The sequence below is a fragment of the Diadema setosum genome, chromosome 18 (assembly GCF_964275005.1).
Source record: "Diadema setosum chromosome 18, eeDiaSeto1, whole genome shotgun sequence".
In the NCBI taxonomy this organism is placed as follows: domain Eukaryota; kingdom Metazoa; phylum Echinodermata; class Echinoidea; order Diadematoida; family Diadematidae; genus Diadema; species Diadema setosum.
The window spans coordinates 31,559,869-31,587,712 of NC_092702.1; the positions used below are offsets into that span (position 1 = coordinate 31,559,869).

General features: G+C 39.0%; 1 protein-coding gene across 1 annotated transcript; it reads right to left on the reverse strand.

Moving 5' to 3' along the window:
• Nucleotides 1–48: 48 nt before the first annotated feature.
• Nucleotides 49–27,844, reverse strand: LOC140241696 (hexokinase-4-like). Its single transcript, XM_072321439.1, has 8 exons — nt 27,695–27,844; nt 10,499–10,638; nt 9,422–9,542; nt 8,345–8,436; nt 6,926–7,025; nt 4,501–4,690; nt 2,190–2,345; nt 49–1,901 (listed from the first exon to the last, which is right to left on the reverse strand). The coding sequence occupies exons 1-8, from the start codon at nt 27,813–27,815 to the stop codon at nt 1,532–1,534; spliced, it is 1,290 nt and encodes a 429-aa protein (XP_072177540.1). The 5' UTR covers nt 27,816–27,844; the 3' UTR covers nt 49–1,531.

The window sequence follows — 27,844 nt, forward strand, 5'->3', positions numbered from 1 at the left end:
TCCCATAGGCAAATTCATTAAAACATCAACAAACAAAAATTGTAAATGCAAAGAGTGAGACATACTTGGTATGATCTTCCCTTACCAGACTCTTCTCTGCAGTGGACGTTGAATCATAAATTGTGTATAGTTTAGGATAAATTCAACCGAAAATACACTCATTCCTGATGGAAAGCAGATAATGTCCCATCCAGATGGGACATTCTATGTGCCGTGGGTGCTTTTATGACCAATCTGTCATCCTAGCGGAGTATCTCCACGGAAAGTGCACTGAATCTAGCGCAAAAACCTTGCCAAACGTTATGGATGTTATTCATGTGACACCTTGCTATTATCAACTTGTGCCTGTTCAAATAGTGACATCCATGTATGTCTTGAAACAACATCTACTCTGTTTCTTACTTCTTCTCCTTCTTTCGTTGTCTTTCAGAATAGATTACACGTACAGAGTTATGAAAAAAAAAAAAGGAGTACAGTAAACAAGGCATTTCATTAGCTTTTAAACTTCTTAAAAACCCTGTTTCTATACATACTGCATACCATTGGTGTGGTGTAGGTTAGCATTACAGTCAACTCTAATCAGAAAGTATTACCAATACTGGCTGTACAACACAGAGAAAGAGTCATTAGATGTGCTTTCTATCCTATATCGACATGCTTAAAGAGGTAAACTTGCTTTAATGAGCAGGGAATTTACGGCAAACTTGTTTCTACAAATTGCGTCTCGGCCGCTCTCTACTTTTCACAAATTAGGTTGAGATGTTTTTGGCACTGTTGAGAAGCAACCACATATTCTTTGTATTAACTAAAAGGCCAATAAATGCCAGACAGAGTCTTTGAGTAAGGCTAGTCTCCTTCTTGCACACCAAAATGGGTTATCTGGTCTGTTGGAGCCGAGGCATATCTGATATACTTGTTTGTCTGGCTGAAGGCTTTTCTTCTCATGCCTTTTATCGTGAAACATACCAGCCGATTCAGCAATTGCTATGCTTTCTCTTCATGTCCACTACTTCACCAAAGATACCATCACCACACCGGTCTAACTTTATCTTTTGTAAGCACAGATAAGCATGACAAGAAGGGGGAGACACGCAGAACAAAAGGTTGTGGATTATAGTGGCAGCCCAGTGCATTGTATACCACGATCATCACATGAAATATGGGCCTACGACATTGCAAATCTCCATCAACAGTAAGACATGTGATGATTTATCTGATCTGGCTTCATTTCAGAAATGCCGGATCTCTCGCCGACAAAGGACAACTGATTACAGGATTCCATGATTTGGTATTCCACTTACACAACGTTGGACGCTATAAATACAGACTTATCAACCTGAGCTGAGGCAATGTTCCGTTAACATATTTTTACGCTGGAGAGGCTTACCCCGTATTAATAGTGGTGAATGTCTCTTGTTTTGTTATATGCTTTTTTACCCAGAGTTTGGGGCTCCTACCCTGCATGTGTGTCTTCTCAGCCCAGTAAAAAGCACCCTCATGTCTTTCTACTACAGGTATCAGTGCGGCGCTTTTATTGGCCCTTGCCGTGCAACCTGCAGGCGACTGCGGCTATGAGAGCAGCACCCTTCCCGCTGCCATCCTCCGACAGCATAAAGTTCACCTTGACCCCGGGGACCAGTTCCTTCATTTTGTCCTCCATCTCCTGCTTGAACAGCGGGTGCTTCCTGTACAGCGTGCCGTCGATACCGATGGTCACCTCTGGCCGGTCTTCGCGGTGCACCCGCTTGGTGACCGCCGCCAGGCCGGCCACGGCGAGACGGGCGGCCCGGATGGCGACTTGATGGCATGTCACCTTGACTATGTCAATATCTTCTTGGCTGGGGTCCAGGTTGAATTCTGCAAGAATCTTGGATACCACTGAGCCATTGTTGGATTTGTCACTGCAAAGAAGAAAGCAAAGAAAAATGTGACTTGGAGTGATTTTAGGAATGAGAAAAGTCTGAACCTACACACAAAACCACATGTTCCACTACCTCCATTTCAAACTATAAGTTATTAGTACACAGCAAAGGTCAGTAAAAGACAATATAGGAAATCACTGTAAGACCTACAAAGCACCCTTATCAACAAGAATATATCATGATATTCGTCCCATGACGATAGTACAAACTTCAGGTAGATATACTGTAATTTTTTTTTTGACTGATTTGATCCAAAAACAAACTTACTTTTCAATGTCTGTGAGGAAGCGTGTCTCAAATTTCCCCATCGTTTCCAGTTCTTCCGTTGAGACTCCGCCAAAGATGAGTTTCTGCTTGGTCATCTTCAAAAGAACTTGCCTGGCGATTTCTCCAAGGTACATGCCGGATATCATCTTCTCGTACCTGGAGAGGAGATAGAGAAAGAGAGATACCAAGCTTGTATGTACTTTCTGGTCATTTCCACATCATTATTTCATGTGCTGACAAGTACCTAGGAAAGCATTCCCTAAAAAGGTAGTGGACCACTTGGTCAGAACACAGTCATGAACAAAGAGCCCAATGTTATCTCTTGTAAGCTTCCATGGTGCTAGTGAGACAGAATAGGATATCAAATATAATTTCAGTTTCGTACAAGATATATAGCAAACTAGAAAAGCACTCTGAGAGCAGAGACCTCCGCCGAGCAAGCTGCTCATTTCCACCCATGCTGAAAAAGCTGAAAATCACCCAATTTCCAAATATACAGTATAAGCTGTTATTTTCACAAGGGTTTAATTTCTCGAATTTTGCGAATCACAGTTGGGCGCGAATCTAACAACATGCAAAAATGTAACCGTGCACTAAGGTAATAGTGCGCTTATGAAGGCCTCTATTTGTCAATTTGCGAAAACAACATCTCGCAAAAATGTCTGTGACCTCATTCGCGAAAATATCTGTACACGAAAATAACAGCATGTAAAGTAGAAGCCTTTTGTTCATGTCATCAGCTTCCAGCTATGAGGCACCTTGCCCGAGCAGAGCACACGCTTTAGAGCACGTATGCAAAGAAACCTCAAGTAAGTGCAGCTTGAACTCACAAGTTCATTGGCCCTAGATGCCAAAAGATAAAAATTCCTTCAAAAATCTATAAAAAAATCATGGATCACTGCCAAAGTTTAATCATCTGTTCTTTGTGTCACTATCAACTTTTCCTGCAAAGTTTCATTCAAATCTGTTATCATCTTTTTGAGTTATTTTGCACACAAACAAACAAACAAACAAATGGCGATGAAAACATAACCTCCTTCCTAGGCAGAGGCAATAAAATGCAACCACTAAAATCAAATCATCATCACTGCCTTTGGTAACATTTTGGAAATGTATTTAGCATTTCAAATAATTCATTCTTTGAAGCTTATGGAATATCTCATGGAAGGCTTAAGCATATAACATAGTGTGATTATGTTGCTAAACGGTGCCATGTACTACAGTCTAAATCTTACTTAACACCACATCAACTTCATTTCTATTCATTTGTGCCAATGCGTCAACTACAGTATGAAATCATGGTATGTAACATCATATTCCATGCTTGGCCTGACAGAAAGAAGTGATGCTGAACATGAAATCTGAGAGTGTGATGCAAGCACCCATTGCAGGGCTACATACCCAACAGGTCGGAAAAGATTCTGGTGTACACAGGCAATAATCATGTTTTAGCTATTAAAGAATGGGAGAACTACTCATCTCAAACATGCAAGATCAAATATAAGAAATGAAATAATTTCCGGTTTCAAAAACACATAATTTTGGAGCCCCCTCCTACCCCACCCCCCCCCCCCAAAAAAAACCCCAAAAACCAGAAGGCGGCTCTTGACCATTTCTGAACTTAGGACAGTGTGTACAATGCTATGGGGAATTCTGTGCCAATGGGCACTCTAAGTATACAAAGGGTTAAAGAAGAAATCCAGTCCAAGTATAAGCTAGTCTGATAAAAAAAAGAGTAAAATCTTATGAGTTCAACGGTATAAATTTGACTGAAATCAGATGAAAAATAAGGAAGTTATGACATTTTGAAGTTTTGCTAATTTCTGCAAAACAGTCCTTGTACAGTGGATATGGATATACAAATGAGTGAGCTAACCACGTCAAACCCTCACAATTTTCCATTGATCAAGTACAAAAAATGACGAAAATTCAATGTTTCTGTCATAGAAGTCTGAAACATGTTATTCGCAGTTCAATAACTTCAGAATAGTGATCAGATAGATATATGGGGATTTGAGCCTTGGGCATAATTGCTTTGAATGAAAAACTGGAAATTTCAAAATTTTATGTACAAACTATATGGTAAGTTGACATGCTCACTTTGCCATTTGCATATTCATATTGACTGTTCAAGAACTGTTTCCCCCCAAAATAGCGAAACTTCCAAAATGTCATAACTGCCTTATTTTGCATCTGATTTTGATCAAAACTATACTGTTGAACTCGTAATACTTTACTCTTTCTTATCAGACTAACTTACAATGTATATTTGGACTGGATTTCCCCTTTGCAGCGCTTTGCGTATACTCACAGCTGTTTGCCCTGGTTGAGGGAGTTCTCATCCACATTCTTATCGTACTCCGTCCTGAAGTCGTCCAGAGCACCGTCGTCTCCGAACGCCCCCCACTCCATGTTGATGATGGTTTCCCGGGCATTTGCATCCCCCAGCCACGTGCCAACCTTGTTCACTTCCTCCATGTAGCAGGCGTTGGTGCCGGTCCCTGAAGGGAGTTTGGGGGGACAACAGAAAGCAATAATAAATTTAAAAAAAAAAAAAAAAAAGATATCAAACAAAACATCTGCAATGCTAGACATTAAAGGGATGGTATAGTATTGGTGGAGGTGAGGAGTGGGCTTTTAAGTTTTTGCGAGATACCAAGAAACCACTTATGAAACAGTAGAGATCTCACCATTCTAAGAAGAATTCAAAGTTTATTTGATGAAAATCAGTTTTGGAATGGCCGAGATATCCAAAAACAAAGTAAAACAAAGTGATCCTAATAAAAGGTGGGTCCCACCATTAGGATTGCTCTATTTTGGATATCTCAGCCATTTCAAAACCATCTTTTCTCAAAGAAACATAGAATCCCTCTAGGAACTGCATGCTCTTTCACATTTCATATGAGACTTCCCATTACCTCATCCAAAAATGTTAGAAACCTGAAGTTAAGTTTCAACCAAAACTATACAATCCCTTTAAAACTAATAAATTACACACCTCTGCAATGTCAATGTCAATACTGTGGGTTTACACAGATGTTTCAGAAGACTCCTGTGCCTACATATACATGCTTAAAATGTCAATGTTTCATTGCCTACCACTGATGATTTCATATGGGGGTGGGATCAGGACAGCAGAGACTTAAAAAAAAAAAGAAAAGAAATAGGAAGTGATGTCTCAGATGGCCATTGACACAAATGTGTACATCAGCAACCCCTTGAAAAAATGGTGATGTTTTATGACATTGTTCGTAATTACATTCTGTATCTCAATTCAATGTTTCTGTTCTAAAGCAATGCGCTTATAGAGACACCTGTATCAAGCACTACACATATATAGTATTACTGTTTTTGTTATTATCATTATCATTGTTAATATTATTATCATTATATTTATTATTATTATTATCATTATTATTACTATTACTATCATCACCATCACCATCACCATCATCATCATCATCATCATCATCATCATCATCATTATTCTAGTTTTATGCTAAAGGTAGGGAATCCCATTTGCATGCCTTAAATGAAGAGTTGTATAAACACAGTGGTATGTTGAAGAGATTATCATTTTAGAAACTCCCATAAAGTATTGAAAGTGGAAGGTAACATTTAGTACATTTTCATTGACCGTTAGATTTTGAATTGAATTTTTTTCGGGGCTCACCGTAAATTCCAGTACATTACTAGGCTACCTTTGCAGACCCATGCACTGCATGTGTGTCCATCATATATATTTTGTGAATAAAGTTCATCAAAACTTACAAACATTTCTATATACATTCTTGCCACACACTCTATATGTTAATACATCAGCTCTTATACTTTTAGATTTGTGTTTATAGATAATAAATACAGAAGACTGCAACAAAAAGGCTTAACGGGAACATAAACCCAAAGAGCAATGTGGATTGAGCGAAAGCAGTAACATTAGTAGAACACATCAGTGAAAGTTTGAGGAAAATCGGGCAATCGATGCAAAAGTTATGAATTTTTAAATTTTTGGTGTTGGAACTGCTGGGTAAGGAGACTACTAGAGGGTATGACGTATGAGAGGACTACAACATGAAGAAAATATAAAGAGAATTAAATAGAAATTCATTTTTCATGAAAATTACACATTCCATCAACTTGATACTGACATATGTTAGGGGTAACACTTATTACCCATGCTTTCTGAAAGCGGTTAGTCAAGTACTCTTTCATTTTGCTATAAAAGTGACTTTTTGTGGAATTCCTTTTATATTTTCTTTATATTGTTGTCCACTCATACGTCATAACCTCTAGTAGTCTCCTCATCCAGCGGTTCCAACACCAAAACTTTAAAAAATTCATAACTTTTGCATCGATTGTCCAATTTTCCTCAAACTTTCACTGATGTGTTCTATTAATGTTAATGCTTTTACTCGATCCACATTGCTCTTTGGGTTTGCGTTCCCTTTAAGTGTGGCTGACACACAGAACTACTGAGTAGTTGAGTTTTGTGCATTATTCAAATTTTAGATAACTGTTGACTTCCAAATTTCTAAGCAGCGGCCTAAACAAGTCCACTGAGGTTCATATTTAATGTTTTGCTGCATCTTAGGAGTTCTGTAAGAGGTACAATTGTATCCCCTACCTTTAAGCGTCTGATTTCAATAATGATTGAGGGGGGGGGGGGGGATGGATTGAGTTGAGGGATCAGAAGATTCCATCAGGTGAGTTAGAAGTAAACAGGTGAGTAGACCTACCTAGAATGAGTCCAATATATGTGTTGTGGTCTGTGTACGCGCAAGACATCAGCGTGCCTGTCGTGTCATTCACCAGAGCGATGATGTCAACATCCACATCCTTGGAAGAGCAGGAGCAAAGGACAAAAAAAATGTCTGTACATGTAGAGGCCTTGATAACAAGTATCCATCCATTAATGTACATCTTGAATGTTTTCATGTGTTGGTGTGTATGTGTGTTGATAAAGATGGTTAAATAGAACCAAAAAATCTGATTCGTTTGCATCCTGTTTTATTCTTTACTATTGGAGATGTTCACTCTGAGAAGACTTTTGGTTTGGCTTCACAGACTGATGCCGATGACTGGCCACAGCCACGCATATTAAACAATTATATGTTTGTGAGCAAGTTGCTCTATCTCTTATGTAGATAGCTCATGAATGGCTCCTGCATGAGATTTTATGCTTTTCTGCAAATATGCAAGGTTCAGCAGGGGTGGATCCAGGAATTCTGTAAAGGGGGGGGGGGGGGGGGGCGAAGCAACTGAGCGAGGGAAGGGTGTTGGAGGGAGTGTCCGCCCTCCCACGGAAGGGAGCTTTTTCAATTTTTAGCTCTTAATGGTGCAAGCTGGTGCATACTTAAATGACTATTTTTTACTTATTTTGAAAGACAAAAGGGAAACATGCTTTCAATTGCAACTCTCACTTTAATCCTTTAAGCTATGCTCCCAATGCGTGAGAAAAATGGGTGTCATGCGTGAGATCGTGAGACAGACCCTAAATGCTTGAGTCTCACTCACAATGCGTGAGACTTGGTAGCTCTGCCCGATCCACCACTGTTCAGTATCATTGACAGAAGAAAAAGAAGAAAAACAAGTAGCTGTATTCAAATGTAGATAAAAAGCTCTCCTCAAAAGTTGGCTCATGGTTACAACGTTAATTTTGATGACAAAATAAACAGTCACATAAAAAACCACCATAATACAAACTCATTCCTTGTACCAATGGAAGCAGATGGCCATCATAATTTCATTCATGCTATTATTGTCAACACTACTGGCTGGTTGCCAGTAATAAGATCTCACACAGACTATGTCCTGGTACCTCATTCATGATAACTTCTGCATGTGGTACTATCACAACAGCATGCTTCACACTTACCGGTACCTTTATTGGAGCAATTTGTACCTGTGATGGGCGTTGCATGACGAAATTCAACCAGCGTACTGGCACACTTACACATCTTGTCTTGGGCAATGTATGGGTGTAATAATATCATTTCTATCGTGTTATTACATTTTTCAATGTTTTCCTTTACTGCTGTTGTTGCTGTTATAAACTTCAACAAAGTGATGTGGTCCATCGTACTACTATGAATGAGGCCCTGTATGCTCTAGTACATAAATCCACTGTGGGTTTCAATGGGTTAATGAATCCTTACTCTTCTCTTGCAGGCTTGCTTCAGTAACTCCACGACATCTTGTCCCTCTACCCCATCAGCTGTGAAACCTTTGGTCCATGTGACGAGTGTACCTACAGTAAACAAACACCAGAGGAAGTGGGGGGGGGGGGGGGAGACACCGTAGAATCAATGACATGGCATTTTTTCCAATCTCATGGAGAAGACGCATAAGATTTCTGCACGGTTGGTACAGTACATTTGTATATCTATAGTTGAGTAATTTTTAGCCCAAGGTTGCATTTTAACCCCCTTTGACTCACTCTAACTGAGCACCAAGTTGTAGGCCAGTAATATCTCCTCTTGTTTGAACAATCGATTTGCAAAATGCTGTTTTTGTATCTACTTGATTAAACTAATCTACACAGAAATATACTTGATACTTGATATACGAGCAAAGACAGTCACTGCTGCAAACACGAATACAATGTCACGAAAGTGATTGTTCCTGCAATAAGATTTAATCACTTGTACAATCATCACTGCTTAACTGGGACAGCTCAGCAGCTTACCTTTGCTGAGGTACTACTATGAAAGTACCTGTATGCCTTCATCAAATGAAGCAAAAGGAATTTGACACAGTTTCTCTTTCGTACAAGCATCTCAGGAAAAAGGTGTCAGTGCTAACTCACTGTGTTAATGTCTAAACTAAAAGTTGTAAAAAAAAAAGGATGGGCCACAGAAAATGTTGCCACGATACTGTCCTATAAAAGTGATGTTGTTCATCAAAGTCCCAAGCAAAAGGTGGCCAATATTTCCATTTCTGTTCATGCTATATATGCTGCAAATCTGTCATTAACATTGACTAGGACTGCTCATTTGTATTGGTGTAAACCCCCTGAAGACTATTCCCGAGTACGCTTGGGCAGGTGACTATGGGAAACATGTGTTACAGGAGAATCAGTCCGTCCTCAGTGGGTTAACAAATCATTGTGCATCACAAAAAGTTGTGTTCAGACATGCATGAGTAATGGAGGACATGATTCAATGGTGCTACTCTCTTCTGCTGCTCTCCTCTCGTGTGTCAGCAGACAGGGGCAGAACTGCATCCAAACCCACCTGAGGCAAGGTTTTTCTGTTGGCATGGGAACGAGAATGTGAAGCCCAGCGGAAGACTCTTGTTTCCCAGACCGTGGGCATTCTTGAACTCGCTCAGACAGTCGGCGATGTAGTTGAACAGCTGAAACAAAAAAACAAAATAAAAAAGGTTAGAAATGGTCATTTAGCGGAGTTTATTACACGTCATAGAATCAACTAACATACTGTGGAGTCATTAGTGTTTACCTTAACTTTATGAATCATCATTTTTGGTATCTACAATTCACCTCTCCCCCCCCCCTCCCCCCCCCTCCCCCCCCCCCCACAAAAAAACCCCAACCCCACATATATCAAAATAGTATTAATATTTCAGATCCAAGGGATGACTTGCAAAATGTGAAGCTGCTGTACGTGTAGAATATGTGCACTAGAAGGAAAGCAAAGGCCGTAGGGCTTTATTCTTTCTTCAGACTCTAATGTAAACATAATTGAGACAACGCATGTACAAACATGTATTATTGTTATCTGCCAATGACATGGGACGACGACGACAGAAAGCTGTTCAAGATTTCAAAGCAGAGTGGGTTTATTTAGACTAGGAAATTGTTTGCAAGGAGAGGCTAGGTTAGGTTGAAATTGTCCAGACATGAATTAGATATTGTTGAAAGGATTTTGATAACGTTGAATTGAAGACTTTCGCAAGAGCGAGCTCAAGAGATAAGATCATGTTAATGATGGATTTAGTTTCACCCTCGTTTATCTGCAGGAGGTGCTATGGATGTGCTACATAGGGCGAGACATGTTCCCGCCATAACAAGATACTGTAGATCACATGTCATTGAACATTGTACATACGTAAGGGGGGGGGGGGGCCTTTACAATTTTTTTTAAATTTTTATTTCTGTTGTTTTAGCAAAAAATAAAGCTGGTGCGAGCGCCTGGTGCACCCCTGCCTGGATCTGCCACTGCAAGCAAAACTTCCACGCCCCATCCTTGAATTCAGATGTACATTGAAGGGGTCTGGGCGTGGAATGGAGTCTATCCCCATTGGTCTAGGAGCTCCACTGAGACCTCCTGATGAGGGGTGGTATATCTCACCTGCTCCCCAGTGCCGATCATGATCTCCTTGGCGATGGCAAACGTCTTGCTCTCCATCTTCACCTCGCCCTCCAGCAGGCGCACCAGCAGCACGCGGAAGTTGCTGCCGCCGAGATCCAGGGCGAAGAAGTCTCCCCGTTCTGCAGAAATACACGCACAGAAAAAAAAAAAACATGCATTCTTGACAATTGATCTTGATCATGCCACATTTCCTACTAGTAACACACATACATATGTAGTTTGATAATGTCATGAAAGAGAGAAAAAGAAAATGTTTTCCTTCAAAGAAAAGTATTAAATACAGTTGTTCTCCTTTCCTTCTCACCATCATAAGCTATAGGAAGAGAACTAACTTATTTCTGGTAGGCCCATGCCTGCATAAAATGGGAAAAGGCCGACATTGGACTTGCGACACAAATGTCTTCCAACACACACCATATACACATGCACATCTCCCTATAATGAGTGACAAAGTTTCATATGATTCTGTTTTTAATATTCAAGTGTGTATCTGGTTCTCTTAACCCGTTGAAGGCAGACTGATTTTGCTACAACACGCACTTCCCATAGACACCTACCTGAGCATAATCAGGACTCGTCCTCAACGACCTAACTTCATACTCAAAAAGTAATTTACATTGTCATAATGATGCACATTTATAGTGAAATCATTGGATATGGTAATGGGGAAAAACCCTGATAAAATGGGGCAGAAAGTTGGGATGATCAATCCAACAGGATCACTATAAGCCACGAAAAGATAATACTGTAAGAGCCTGGATCCAAAAACACTTAGTCTTCTACTGGCAGCCCTCTCCACTGATTTTCCAGTAACAGAGCATTGAATGATTTTCAGAAAGAAACAAGTCTAATAAAAAATGATTGTTGCATCCAAGGGAGTGACACAAAATGAGAGAGAGAAATAAAAAAATCCTTTAAAAAATTCTATCATAGAAAGTACACAAAAACATTCACCTGTGCTTGGAAAAAATATTGTATGCTTTGTAAAAACAACAACAACAACAACAACAACAACAAAACAGTGCTTGGCAATTATGTAATGCTTCATACTTGTATGATGTGTATTGGAAATAAACATACAAACAATCAAGGCATACTGCCATTCTGAGCCACAGGGAACACAGGGACAGTCCTGGTAATGATACAATTTTACATCCAAAGTATAACCTGTGTTCCTACTCTGCTGACCTGGCTTCCACAGACAATTTAACCTACATGTACACAATTCCAGACAACATGTACAATTGTACCTCTGTATTGATGTGACAAGCAAAAGAACAATTTTGAAGATTGGACAAATGTACACAGTACACATCCACTGCTGTGTGTGTGTCATGACAACAAAGCTGACTTGATGCTAAAATATGTGCAGACAGTTATATTAATTTGAAGAAAGTACCAGCTATGTATGTGTAGGTCCTATTCTGTGTGGGTCGTTAGCACGTCTGTTACTGATTTTACAAGTACCTGGTATGCATAGATTCAGACAAGTGTCCAAGGGAGGACTGTTTGTGGTATGATACACCTTTGCATTGTGTGCTTCTTGCAGGAAGAAAAAGAAAAGAAAAAAAGTGGAATTCTCTTAATATTTTTCTTAAATTGTTCTATGCATGTGGCATCCTAAATTGTAGTCGTCTTCTCATCCAGCTGTGACTGCGCAGAAACATCAAAAATTCATAACTTTTGAACAGATTGTCCGATTTCCCTCCAAATTTCACTGATGTATTCTATGACTATTGCTCCATTTACTCATTCGACAAGTATACAATGAAGGAGAACATGTCCTTGGTAATATTTTTAGGGTAAATTTATTGTGTACCGAGTGTTTTATAGAGCTTTTCATGGTGTTCTCAGCATCAACAAACTCTAACAGAATATTCTCACAGCCAGTTTACTGCAGGTGGGCCCACTGGCAGATGCAGATATAGCCAAACAGACCTGTGGAGATTTGATAACAGCATTATAACAGCACACATCTGCAAATGCTGTAAAGGAAGACGCTCTGAGTGAAAACACACCTGCCCCAGGGCTAGGGAATGAGACCTATTTCCGCCCCTGCTAGGTGGTGCCACGTGTGTGTTGAGCAAGCTTCACAGCTACCCGCCCCTGGACTACACCATGCATTGTAGCTAGAGTGTGCCGGTATATCGCGGTCCCATTGTTTAGTAATAAGGAAGTAGACTATTCCTACAGTGTAGACCTAGAGCAGGCTTGGTCAACCATGCCTGCTATTCAATAATCAAATCTGTTTGGATCTCTCTTTTTTTTCTGGCTTTTTCTGAAATGCCACCATAGAATTTAAATTCAGTATTCATGTGCTGAGTATGATTTCTTCCCTGCACCTTCTTTTTTGTTGTTGTTGTTGAATGAGTCAATTTTTGTTCAATCTGTTTCCCTGTGAATAAACAACAAACAAAACATGCCTGCACACCCTACCTCATTTCAAAAGAAGCCAATTGTATGGTGCTTTATTTTGTGATTACTCTACACTGTATTGCATGGGATAGTTAAAAAAAAACAAGAAGAAAAACAGTCAGTGACTGGATTATATTGTCACATGATCATGTGATAATTAATGGCTCATAACAGGATACCATTTACTGTGTAAAATCAATTCAAATGGCAAGTGATACCAAACGATGGAATAATGCCATTCCTAGTGAGTCCATAGAATGGACCTTTGTATTCTTCATACACTGTAGTGTTGAAATTTCAGCATTCCTTATCATAATTTGAGATGTGTAACAGAGGAAATGTGATTTAGGGAGGTGGCACGTGATGAATTGGATGCTCCCTGCACCCCAGTGGCTCAGAAGGTGCATTGGTCATACAAATGGTGTGTACCTGTGGGCTACTTGGTGATGCTGTATGAATGGCTACAGTACTAGAAGTTACTTTCAAATTGAAGGTGTGCATCTGACCCATCCCAGAGCTTTGGTATTGAACTTGAAGCAAATAACCACGTCCCAAAATTAATTCATTATGAATCATTATGTGTAATTCTTTTACAAAAACATGAAAAATAGTAAATGTAAAAAAATTATGCAACTGACATACACAGTAATTGGTTTTATCTATGGAATTTACCATGTGTACAGTAGGCCTACACCAATGTGTACATTCTGTCTTAATATATTGAAATTGAAAGTGAGATTGAAATTGAAATAAAAAGAAAAGAAATTACATTTCATCTATCGAAAAGTCCTGTCAAGGTAGTATCATACACCTGAAAATTCTATCAAGAAAATTGATTCAAGAGATCACTGAAGTTCAAACTGCCATTCAAATAAAAAGAAAAACAAAATCAAAAAAACAAAAAAAACCCAGGTATTTAAATGTACCGGTACTTTAAAAGTGGAAATAGTCATAATGCGGAAATTTTTGCGCATTTCGCGTGACCAGAAACTAGTGCGAAAATAAAAGCACACGAAGAGTTTGGTTGTTGTAATTAATGTATGTGCTATAATGTAATGTCTTGATTCTAAACAGACAAAATTCATCATCTCTGGCAGAGTGCAAACTATTACTCGCAGAAAAATAACCACTTTTAAGTAAGTCACAGCTGATGAGCATTACTCGATAAAACTCTGTACTGTCGGAGACCCCACTTCCAAAGAATTGTGCCTCTAATGGAGGTTGTGACATCAATTTGTTGTAACATATTCTATCTGCAGCAATCCAATATATCTGATATTTCAGCTGAGAAAGAGAGAGAAACAACATGAAGATGCCTCTCTCACCTCAACTTGTGTATTACAGTAGGAGCATCCATACATTATCCCACAGGGGTTGACTGAAAAGGGCATATGATTCACTCCCCAATCCCCCATCACCCCCACCCCCTCCATCTTAATCTTGACAATGAGATCCCATCCACATAGGTAGCCATGGAAACAGGACACAGGCTGCTGATATTGTCAAAGACACACTCAATAGAGCTAAAGCCATCCAGGGCAGCCTGGGACGAGATTCCCATTCATTATAGCCGCCTGTTCCATCAGGGGGATTATCTGAAAGGCCTGGCTACAAGGAGATTTGAGCACCCTTGCATTTCAAAGGCCTTTATAATAGCAGGGTCATTTGGTTTCTATATGACTCTCAGTAAGTGATAAACAGTGTGTAGGCATATCAGAATAGACACGGTGACAGGTAGAGATTTCAATGTGAAACAAAGTGAGCTATTACAACATTGAAGTAAAGACTGTGAAAGGTGAGGAAAATGAATGGCATGACTCTGTAAAAAAAAAAAGGACAAAAACAAAGAGACAGATGGCAACTTGTTCTGAATCATCAGAGGGTAGTAGCAAGAACATTATGAATACCAGGTATAAATGGTCAAATCTGGAGAGAATGTAACTGAAGGTGGATCCTACACATGCTCATGACAGCTATCTATTTCATAGTAAACTGACTTCCCCTCTAATTCTCAAACTTATTCACAGATTCTCGAGCTGCCATGCTTGTTAGTTTTGTCATAATCTTATATAACCATTGACTATAACACAAATTAGTCAGCTGCACATTAAAGGTAGGGAATCCCATTTGCATGCCTTAAATGAAGTGTTGTATAAATACAGTGGTATGTTGAAGAGAGTATCATTTTAGAAACTCCCATAAAGTATTGAAAGTGGAAGGTAACATTTAGTACATTTTCATTGACCGTTAGATTTTGAATTGAATTTTTTTCGGGGCTCACCGTAAATTCCAGTACATTACTAGGCTACCTTTGCAGACCCATGCACTGCATGTGTGTCCATCATGTATATTTTGTGAAGAAAGTTCATCCAAACTTTCAAACATTTCTATATACATTCTTGCCACACACTCTATACGTTACTACATCAGCTCTTATACTTTTAGATTTGTGTTTATAGATAAAAGATACAGAAGACTGCAACAAAAAGGCTCAAGTGTGGCTGACACACAGAACTACTGAGTAGTTGAGTTTTGTGCATTATTAGGTGATCCGAGCATCCTCTCGGATCACCTTCTGTTTCTGTACGGATTCTTTCTTCTTCTTTTTATTTCTCCCCAAAAGTTGTGCATCGATTAGCTCCGAAAGTCTTCTTCCTATCAATTTCAAACTCATACCATACATGTATCGTCTCCCAAAGACGGCAATCGAACTAAAATCAAAGTGATCAGTCGACCGTGACGTCACTATGACGTCATTATATGAAAACACATTCTCAATCATATCTCATTAATGGAATGGAATTTTTCAATGAAATTTACGTCACATATATTTCAAGTCAAGCGCATTCTACTCATATTCTCAAAATTCATCTATACCTTAAGACGTGCGCGTACGCGCGCGTTGAAATATTTGTATACTCAAATCGAGCTCAAATTTTTTTTGCACACGTTTCAGACCATTTGGAGCATTTTTTGAAAAATTGAAAAAATTGGACGGACGCGTACGCGCGCGCACATATACGCACGCACAGCTCATATGCAATAGAAATTTCCCATTTTTTCACACGGATCGGATGTCTGAAATGTCAAGAAATGTTTCTACCAAGTTTCAAGTCAATCCGACTCAATATGACGTCATACGGGCCCGTCAAAGTTGAAATTCCGCGCGCGCGTCAATGGCGATATACAGTGCAACAATGCCCAAAAACCGCCAATTTTAAATCCGATTTTACTCGTCAGGATGGACGGTGACCCCCCATTTTCTTTACATATTTTGAAAGCTGATGAGTTGTACATATCATTTCATGGGTTGGCGATACTGAAAAAATGATTAAAAGATATCAAATTTCTTAATAAAGTAAAAAAAGTAAATTTTCAAAATGACGTCATCAAATTTCAAGTTCACTCGAGCGTATCTCACTTATCCTTTGCCAATTTTCACACAAATTTCAGTATGTTGTAGCTTATTAAATGCTTTTTCATTAATATAATAACAGCATTTTGATTGGATGACGGCATCACATCGTAAAAATGGATTGAAAGTATTCTTGTCAAATTTGACCAGTTTACGTGTTATCTCTATGGGAGTGCAGTTTTTCTGGAAATGAAAATTGACATGACTATCTTTATCGAGCACTATCTCACTTATGCTTCGGTGAATTTCTCCCAAATTTTAGTATGTTGTAGCTGAGACTTTGGGCTATCGTAAGTGTGCCCTTTGTTTTTTCATACGACGTCGGCATCACGTCAAAAAATTTGGTTGAAATTAAAGCTTATCTTCGATGTATTGAGATATTTCTTCCTTTCTGCAACTTTCTTTGCAATAACTCAAGAAAGAGAGCCCCTATCACCCCCATATTTTGCACATATTTAGTTCATGTTACGTACATTATTTGATAAAATAACAACTACATGATCGGACACCATCTTGGGTATGTAAATTAGGGTCAAAGGTCATAGATACTTCATCCTGTATCTTAATAAATACATGTCCTTTCTTTCCCATATTTTGCACACGTAAAGACCATGTTACAAGGATCATTTCACAAAATAACCACTTTTTGCTCAGATGCCATCTTGTCTGTGCAAAGTGGGGTCAAAGGTCATATGTACTTTTTTCTGTATCTTCGTTATGACGTGTTATCTCTATGGGAGGGAATTTTTCTAGATGTGAAAGTTGACATGATTGTCTTTATCGAGCACTAGCTCACTTACCCTTCGGTGAATTTCTCCCAGATTTTAATATGTTGTGGCTGAGACTTTGCGCTATCAGAAATATGCCTTTTGTTTTTCATACGATGTCTGGATCATGCTAAAAAACTTGGTTGAAATTAAAGCTTATCTTCGATGTATTGAGATATTTCTTTCTTTCTGCAACTTTCTTTGCAATAACTCAAGAAAAACAGCCTCTATTACCCCCCCCCCCCATATTTTGCACATGTTTAGTTCATGTCACGTACATTATTTCATAAAATAACAACTACTTGATCGGACACCATCTTGGGTATGTAAATTGGGGTCAAAGGTCATAAATGTTTCATCCTGTATCTTGGTGAATACTTGTCCTATCTTTCCCATATTTTGCACACGCAAGGACCATTTTTACAAGAATCATTTCACTAAATAACTACTTTTTGCTCAGATGCCATCTTTGGTGTGCAAAATGGGGTCAAAGGTCAAATATACTTCATTCTGTATCTTCGTTAGTGCATACGGAATTCGGTACCAAAGATGGCAGGTCTGACTCCCTTTTCTAAATGAGACTCCAAACATCACATGGCCAATGTCCTCTCAACACAGATGAAACCTGTATAGTCATGCCTATTGGGATCAGGACTCAAATCATTGATTTCCCAAGAGATCGGATCACCTAATTTGTCAGTGTTGACAAATTCCGAGTCTAGTATTTTTTTTATTCTTCTTTATTTCTGGGCAAAATTTGTGCAGCGGTTAGCTCAGAAAGTGCATTACCTTTCAATGTCAAACTTATACCATATATGTATGATGTCCCAAAGACGACAGATCAAGTAAAATCATAGTGATCAGTCGACCGTGACGTCACTATGACGTCATTATATGAAAACACATTTTCAATCATATCTCATTAATGGAATAGAATTCTTCAATGAAATTTACGTCACATACATTTCAAGTTATGCGCATTTTACTCATATTCTCAAAATTCATATTTTCATTTAAAACGTGCGCGTACGCGCGCGTTTAAATATTTGTATGCTCAAATCGAGCTCAAATTTTTTTTGCACACGTTTTAGACCATTTGGAGCATTTTTTGAAAAATTGAAAAAATTGGACGGACGCGTACGCGCGCGCACATATTCGCCCACACAGCTCATATGGAATGGAAATTTCCCGTTTTTTTTACACTTATCGGATGCCTAAAATGTCAAGGAATATTTCTACCAAGTTTCAAGTCAATCCAACTCAATATGACGTCATACGGGTCCGTCAAAGTTGAAATTCCGCGCGCGCGTCAATGGCGATATACAGCGCAACGATGCCAAAAAAACGCCAATTTTAAATCCGATTTTACTCGTCAGGATGGACGGTAACCCCCCATGTTCTGTACATATTCTGAAAGCTGATGAGTTGGACATGTTATTTCATGGGTTGGCGATGCTGGCAAAATGATTAAAAGATATCAAATTTCTTAATAAAGTAAAAAAAGTAAATTTTCAAAATGACGTCATCAAATTTCAAGTTTACTCGAGCGTATCTCACTTATCCTTTGCCAATTTACACCCAGATTTCAGTATGTTGTAGCTTATTAAATGATCTTTCATTAATATAATAACAACATTTTGATTGGATGGCGGCATCATCTCGTAAAAATGGATTGAAAGTAATATTGTCAAATTTGACCAGTTTACGTGTTATCTCTATGGGAGAGCAGTTTTTTCTGGCAGTGAAAATTGACATGACTCTCTTTTTCGAGCAGTAGCTCACTTATGCTTCGGTGAATTTCTCCCAGATTTTAGTATGTTGTAGCTGAGACTTTGGGCTATCGTGAGTGTGCCCTCCATTTTTTCATACGACGTCGGCATCACGTCAAAAAACTTGGTTGAAAATGGCACGAGGCTTCGATGCAGCGTCATTTTGCTTAATACACAGGGCCTATGGAGAATGAAATAGGTCATTGCGTAGCGCATCCGACTCGTAACCCTAAGGTCCCTGGTTCGAGGCTCACCCCTGCCAATATTTTTTTTTTTATTTTTTTAAACACTTTTTTTTCTTCTTTTTCTTTAGTTAATCTTAATCTCCCTTTCCTTACTTTATCTTTTTCTGATTTTTTTATGCTTCTCCTTCAAATTTCTATAAAATAACATAATTTTTTCTTTATTTTTCTTTCTTTCTACTACTTTCTGTGCAATAGATGAACAACGACAATGGCTATCAGTCCCATATTTTGCACATGTTTAGTACATGTCACGTACATTATTTCATAAAATAACAACTACTTGATCAGACACCATCTTGGGTATGTAAATTAGGGTCAAAGGTCATAAATGTTTCATCCTGTATCTTGGTGAATACATGTCCTATCTTTCCCATATTTTGCACACGCAAAGACCATGTTACAAGAATCATTTCATAAAATAATCACTTTTTGCTTAGACGCCATCTTGGGTGTGCAAAGTGAGGTCAAAGGTCAAATATACTTCATTCTGTATTTCCGTTAGTGTATACGGAATTCGGTACCAAAGATGGCAGGTCTCACTCCCTTTTCTAAATGAGAATCCAAACATCACACGGCCAATGTCCCGTCAACACAGATGAAACCTGTATGGTCACGAATATTTGGATCAGGACTCAAATCATTGATTTTCAAAGAGATCGGATCACCTAATTTGTCAGTGTTGACAAATTCCGAGTCTAGTTCAAATTGTAGATAAATGTTGACTTTCAAATTTCTCAGCAGTGGCCTAAACAAGTCCCCTGAGGTTCATATCTAATGTTTTGCTGCATTTTGGGAGGTCTGTACATGTAAAAGGTATCCCCTACCTTTAAATCTATGTGAATGTAGGAATATATACAAATGTAGAAGCCATATACTACATATCACACAGAGACTCCAATTCTCCCACTTTGAGGTCATTTTCTTAAAATCTTCAGATCTTCCACGTGAGTTTGAATTTCTCTTGCTCTGGCTGCGCATCTCTCTTTAATACTCAAAAGATGCATTCCAGCTTTAATAATCCCAATCAACTTCAGTTTTGTCTTGTAGGACCTTAGATGTAAAGAAATAAGGATAAGATGTCACAAGAAAGCGTCTACACCTATAATGCTGAAGCTTGCAGGGTCATGTTTTGCGCTGTGCGCACATGATATTGCGCACATGTTCGCACGATCAAAGTCTCCAGTTTGCTAGGACATCCAGGCGGAAGAATCTCCCGTTTAAGGGATGCTTGCGGTTGGAGTCTCTGATCACAGAGTTGATCATGCAGCAATGAACCACTGAAAAGTAGAATGACTGCAAACAAGGCAAATTGTATTGTCGGTGTGCAAACTGCATGGCTTTCACAGCAAGAGGTCAACCATTACTCTGTTTCTGTACACATACAATTGTATATTTCACACAAGGGAAACCAATCAGAGAATCAAACTGTACCACCACTTCCAAAGTTGCCTACAAGTTCAAGACATGCACAAACAACATGCACCGCCATACTCTCACGATTTCGAAGGGCAGTGCGGTTTAGTGAATATATGGGAGAGAGAATTGTAGGCCACAATGATAATACATGGGGTGGTTAGACCGCAGGATGAAAAAAAAAAGTGAAATAAAAAAAAACACATGAGCAGGGCTGTTCAGTAACTTTCTGCTGATTAAAAAACAACCTGATGCAGAGCAAAATCCAAATTTTTACGACAAAATCATGTTCCTTATTTCACAAACATGGGAAAATTGCACCTATACACTAAATCAGTTTTTACAAATACCACAGTACATATTTTCCTCTCATGAATAGGGCCTACATGTATGTTGTACATATCACATTTTTGATGGAGAAACTGAATATCACCAAGGTACATTGTAGCAACTTATCACAGGAGGTGACGGAATATGCAGCTTGTCATGATCAATCTCCACGCACTACATTTACTTCTATTTACAGTATCTTTTTTAAAAGTTTAATACATGATAATTTTTTTTTGCTTCTATACAACAGTGAGATTAGTCGCAAAGACACAAAATAATTCAATGATTCTTCTGTAATAAGTTACACTCTCTGATTCCATATTCTGTACAGTTTGTTTCTGATTTCACTCCAACTGTTATTGTTCAGTTCGCATGACCTCACTTTCCCTGGTCAAAATCAATTTGAATAATAACAGAGTCCAGAGCCCTGTTTCATAAAGATGTTTGTAAAGTTACGAACAACTTACGAGCGACTGGTGATCAGTTCTGATGTGCTATACTTATCAGAATTTCCATAATTCAGCACAAGAACTGATCACCAGTCGCTCGTAAGTTATTCGTAACTTTACGAACAGCTTTATGAAACAGGGCCCAGTTGTTTCCCTTTAACGGTACCAGGAAGAATAGGCTGAGTGTAGGCAGAGTACCATAGAGCTGTTTGCACAGAGCAATATATGAAATCTCAACTGTTAACCCATTGAGGACGGTTTGATTTTGCTACAACACACATTTCCCATTGAAACTTGCCCGAGTATACTCGGGACTCGTCCTCAACAGGTTAAAAGTACCCCTTGAGAAGAGAGCTGAAAATTGGCACATATATCTCAATAATGCTCTATACTTAAATACAGACATTTTATATTGTATTTATATACATGTTGTATACTGTAAAAGTGGTTTCTTTTGCGTACAGACACTTTCGCGGTTTCCATCGATGCCGACTTTTTCGCGTGTGTTTAAATTCGCGGACGGCAAAGTCTGTGAGTTCACAGTCGGCAAAAACTGTTTTATTTTGCACATGAAAACCAAACCTATAATCCAATTATTCTTTTATTTATAAAATAGAAATTAGAATTAAAGTCAGGCTTACCTGAAATCCCGTCTCTCGAGTACTTTATAACATGCTTGTACCTACATTGCGCGGTATCGCTGTGTGTGTGTTGACCATCAATACACTCAATGCGCGGAATCTCAGTGTGTGCATGTGCGCAATAGCGTTGTTAACAAGCGGCGAGTTCAAAATATTTTCGCGTGATGTTAAATTCGCGGTTCGACCTCAAAGCGCAAAAAGCGCAAAAATAAAACCACCGCGAAAGAAACCACTTTTACAGTAAAGGGAAAGTGCAATCCCCTTACCCACCCCTTGACATTAAGACTGAGAGTTAGTCTTTAAGCTTTTGACTCGCAAGGTCATTTACGTGCTGGTACCAAACATGTCACTCTCAAAATGTGAGTCCAAAGCATGTAGGCCCATGCAGAACCAGTTCCTTACATTTTCCCCACTTCCTGTTTTTCTGGTTTAAATGCACACGTCTGCAATGCCAGCTGAAGACGGCATTGTCATGTGCAATGTAAGTTACAATAATGGTACACTGTATGTTGGGGAAAAGGAAGAAGAAGAAGAAGAGGAAGAAAAAGAATCCATTTGAGTATTCGGAAAATTTCTATGTGACAAGGCCTTGGGCCAAGATGTCAGAAAAAGGAACATGACTGCAAGCTGTTCAGGGGAATTCACTAAAATGACTCCACAAAGAGCTTTCAAGCACTGTCTGCCCAGACTGTGTGTGTTTAGTGCTTTTGCCTGGTAGTAATGCAAGCACTTGCTTGAATGCCTGGTGTTTGGTTGTGCACAATAGTGTTGTCCTCATTGCACTCAAAAGAAAATTTTTTTTCCCTCAAAATTTTGACATTTTTACAATGAAAACACGACATGTCTTTTCATAAAACTTGGGTTGGGATCCAAATTGCATAAATTTGTGTATCTTTTTTCTTGTTGTTGTCGTTGTTGTTGTTGCAAATAGACATGAAGTTGTGCAGTGAGAGTACAGTGACAATGAAAAAAAAAAATTGATATCCTACAATGCACCGTGCATTTTGCTCTTTGCTACAACTGAGTATTTTTACCATGCGGTGACTATTCACAGTATATTGAATTGGCCTTGTGATTTAGACTACCGGTAGTTTAAGTATACCATTCATAACATGTGCAGGTCAGGACTTCGCACAGTATGTAATTGCAACCGCAAAAAATGTTTCAACATTATTTACAGTGAGAATTCTGAATCAAAAAGATGCAACCCCGATCGCAACCCAAATCAAAATATTTTCAATGAGAATGGCACTACAATGGGCCTTCTTCTTTGCTAATTAGGCCTAATGCTGATATAGTGTTATTAGAGCAGGAAGAAATCAAAAGTGTAGTCAAATATTTTACATTCTTTTCCAGCAGGATCAAGCTATTAAAAGATGAATCCCTTCAGATCTATAAGGTTGGCTAAGACCTTAACAAACGCTTTAAATGCATGACATTATGAGCTAGTTTTATATGGTTGAAATACATCCCTACAGTCTACAAAGCACACACTACAATGTTTGAATAGGTTGGGCAAGGAGCACAACCAGGCGCAGAGTGGAAAAGGTATGGCCAGCACTGCCACGTGTTACGTTCCCTTTACAACTGATCGGAATGCAGACAAATACAAGCGCCCAAGAGCAAAGGGGGGATTAGAGTCATGCTGTGCTCGAGAGAGACGGGTACCAGCAAAGGTCACCAGAACAGTACTGTACCGCCATGAGGAAAGCAAGCCTCCTTTCCACTACACGTGACCTGGAACATGCTGAATATGACTGGAGTGTATGGTAGTTGTAGTAGACCCTATATGGGGGATGAATTTCACAGCACTCATGCATGCAAACCTCGGACAACACAGTGATTTCAGCCTCTTTATCCATCCATGTCTCCCAATTTTACTATTTCACATTATGAATGTCACTTCTTCTTTTTTTTTTTCTTTTTTTTTCTTCTACTTCTTGTTTGTTTCTCTTGCCTGTGCCAGGATAAATCTAAGGCACAAAGAAAAAGTAGCTGTGTATTCTAGCATTCTATTCTACTGCAGATGTGTATTAACACTTTTTGCTGAGCCATACATAGTAAAGAACAGAATTTGTTGTTGGCTTCATGCAAGAAAAGCACTGCAGTTCTTTACTAAAAACTGATGAGTATTTCAGTGGTCTACAGGCTATTAATTATATAGGCCCTACATCTACATGTATGTAATAGAGCTAAGTATGGTACTCATCTTGGTCTTAGGACTTCACACGCTCCTTATTGTTCTTATTCTAGATACAAATGTATATAATGCAGTCATTAAGAGCTGTAGGAACAAGTTCATGTATTATATGACAAAGTGGCAGATTCATATTTAAATTTCCTCATCCTCCCATTATGTGCTGAAACCCTAACTAAAGTATGCACCAGATTGCACTGGTCAAAATGCAAACAGCTAGAGCTCCCTATCACGGAAAGGGGGAAAGGGGAAAGGGGGAAACCCCTTTCCACACCATTCCCTCCCCCCTCCCCCTGTACTTCACTCCCTCCGCCTCCCTAGTAGTGTCTCCTTCCAAACTCTCACTCATACCATGGACCTACAAGGTCCATGCTCATACTCACACCCTCACCCAAGGGCAGGAAGAGATAGAGCCCCCGTGGAAGTAAAGGCCCCTTGACATCACCAGTTACTGAGGTGCAGATAGGGCCCCAGGAGCAACCCTAGCCAGATGACCTCTACACGCCCCCCAAATAGGACTTCCCTAATTCTCGCAGTGTATATTTGTTCTCACTATGCGTTCGTCCTTGCTATGTCTTTGACAATCTCTACAGTGCATTGGCATGGTTGAAAATCACTGTGCAGGAAACTGCACAACGTGGAGGAGTTGATCAGATAACAGCAAACCCACGGTGGAAAAGTAGGTCGATTATGAAAGGTGTTTTATTTGCTAGAACTCGATCTAGCAAAGATCTTGAGGCTCTTAGAGGACAGCGTATACATGAGAGAGGGTATTCATTGGAATCTCTAATGCATTACTATGCACTACTACATTGTACATATAACAGTGGGTAATGCCATGTAGATCACCATTTTTCTTAGCAAGGAACAGTTTGATTTCATCTACATATAGCAGTAGAATTTCTGGGTGCTCCAAAAATTCATATTCTTCCTCACTCGAATCGACAGCCAAAGCCCTCTGTTGGGCAAGAACTTAAGTTCATATTATATCATGGGCATTTGCCCAGTTATGTGTGGGATATTGGTCTATGATGTGCCTGCTCAGTCCAGTAGGGCAAGTATTTCTTTCCCCCGCAAGAGAGACATGAGGCCCGTACATGCATACATACATAAATACATACATATACATACATATCAGTATACAGACAGACAGACAGACACGCATATACAGACATAGACATACATGAATAAATAGATTATCCATCTTGGGCGAGAAAAACTTTGTATCAATCAATTGAGAGAAAAGTTAATTCATCGATATCTTTGATGGGAAAGACCAAAGAAGATGAATCTCACAAGTCACATGACAGGTTATAAGTCATGTGATTGCATGGTCTTGTGTTGCTCAGAACATGATGCAGACATCATGCAAGGTTGACTTTCTAAAATGGTAAGGACTTTCCTCCACTTGGTCTGGTTCCAAACAACTTCATCCACTATTACTGGTATTTATCTAATGCATTACTATTCATTTGTCCTTTCACCTTTACATTCCATTCTCTTTTCCAGAATGTCATTTCCTAATAGTGGATTTGACCTTATAAGATTTTGTAAGAAATAGACACTCACATATTAAAGGGATTGTATAGTTTTAGGTGAGACATAATTTCAGGTTTCTAACATTTTTTGGTGAGATAATGAGAAACCTCTTATGAAATATGAAAGAGCAGGTAATTCTATGAGGAATTCACAGTTTATTTGATAAAAATTGGTTTTGAAATAGCTGAGATATCCAAAAGAATGATTCTAATAAAGTGTGGGACCCACACTTTATTGCGATCGCTTTGTTTTACTTTGTTTTTGGATGTTTCAGTCATTCCAAACCCAATTTTCATCAAATAAACTTTGAATTCCTCTTAAAATGGTATGTTCTGTACTCATTGTATATCATAAGTGTTTTCTTGGTATCTCGCAAAAAGTTAAAAGCCCAATTCTCATCTCCACCAATACTGTACAATCCTTTTAAGAGAGTGATAGGAAAAAAAGAAAGAAGGAAATCAGAAATCTTCTGGATTTTCACTAGTCAGGAAAGTCAATTTCAAGTATCTTGCTAATCATTACTCTTTGTCAACAACAACTTCAACAGCAGAAATAATTTTAGCAAACATAATGTTTATGTTTCATCTGTAGTGTTTCATCTGTAGCCTATAAAGTCTACCATTTGTGGTTCTTAATAAAACATTTGCTTTCACAAGAGTTCATCTCACATGAAGTTGACCACACCCACACCCTACCTGAATGAAGTACACACTATTACAGCTCATTATGTTTACAGTAAGGGGTTTGGCTTCCTCTGTTTAACCTTTTGCTGTTTACTCTAACTATTCTTTTCTCTCTCTCTCTCTCTCTCTCTCTCTTTTATTCTTTCATTCATCATTATATACTTTTTAATTAATCACACTATATCAATGACTACTGTTTTTCAAATGAAGCCAGTCAGGTTTAATGTTACATGGAGCTTTGCAAGAATCTTTGTATAATATATATTTGTACACATGTGTATGCAAGTAGCATGCATTCTATTGCACTGAAGTCAATTGAAATCAAATTTGTTGGGTGGTTTGCACAGCATGGCATTTCAATCAAGCCCAACAGGCTAAATTACAAAGGTCCCTAGAGCAAATGGGAATATTATAAAAGAAAAAATGCCTGGCTTGTTGTACAGGGACACTGAGTGAGCAGCAGTATTGGTTGCACGTTTCAATCAGAATACACGACAACAATGCCGAGTGCTTTGATTGCCGGTACATGACTATCATGTCTTTATTCAGAATCCAAACCATTCCAGGTTCATCCATGCAAAAAAAAAAAAACCAAAAAAAAAGTTGATTCTTGATACATATCGAGTTCTTTAAGATAAAAGTAAGTGAATTTTGCAGGATTACAGTTAGATTTACCAGATTTCTTGATTCATTCCAGCATTTCTGTGCTTGTTCTTCCTTGACAAAGAAGGCAAAAAATCTACAATCTCCATTAAGATGTTTCAAATCACAATCTGATACCAGATATCTTAGTGTCGCAGCCAGCAGAATTTATTGATAGGACGACATAATAACCACACACATATAGATTGAAAGGCAATGCCCTAAAGTACATCTTTCCTACCATAGAAAGAAGAGAAAGAAGAGATGAAAGAGGAAGAAAAGGAAAAGGAGGAGGAGGAGGAGAAAAAGAGGAGTTGAAGAAGAGGGGAGCAAAGAGGAGGAAAAGGAAGAGGAGGTGGAAGAGGAGGAGGAGGAGAGGGAAGAGGAGGAGAGGTGAGAGAAGGAGGAGGAGGAAGAGGAAGAGGAAGAAGAAGAGGAGGAGGACGAGGGGAGAGGAGGAGGAGGACAAGGAGGATGATGGGGAGGGGAGAGGAGGAGAAGGACAAGGAGGAGGATGAGGAGGGGAGAGGAGGAGGAGTAGGAGGTGAGAAGTGGAGGAGGAGGAGGAGGAGGAGGAGGAGGAAAAGGAGGAGGGGAGGAGGGAAGCAACAAAAGGCAAGGCTCAACTACAGTAGCCACCTTCAAACTGCTCACTGAGCATAAACTATACCTGAGCCATCTGGAAGTGACTGGACATAGGTTGGGAACATCTTGACCTTGGCTTCAGAGTGAGTTTTCTTGTCCAGACCTTTCTCCATCTGATCGGTCAGTCTATTCCCAATGTCCTTCATCTGTTCCAGGGATACCGAGAACGGCTCCA

Bases quoted from the DNA above. Each gene is read 5' to 3' on its own strand.
- LOC140241696 (XM_072321439.1), bottom strand. From the start codon at position 27,815: ATGAAGGACATTGGGAATAGACTGACCGATCAGATGGAGAAAGGTCTG. The intron at 2,346-4,500 runs GTGAGTATACGC...TCTCCTCTCCAG, and splicing joins CTCAACCAGGGCAAACAGCT to GTACGAGAAGATGATATCCG. The intron at 1,902-2,189 runs GTAAGTTTGTTT...TCTTCTTTGCAG, and splicing joins TTCCTCACAGACATTGAAAA to TGACAAATCCAACAATGGCT.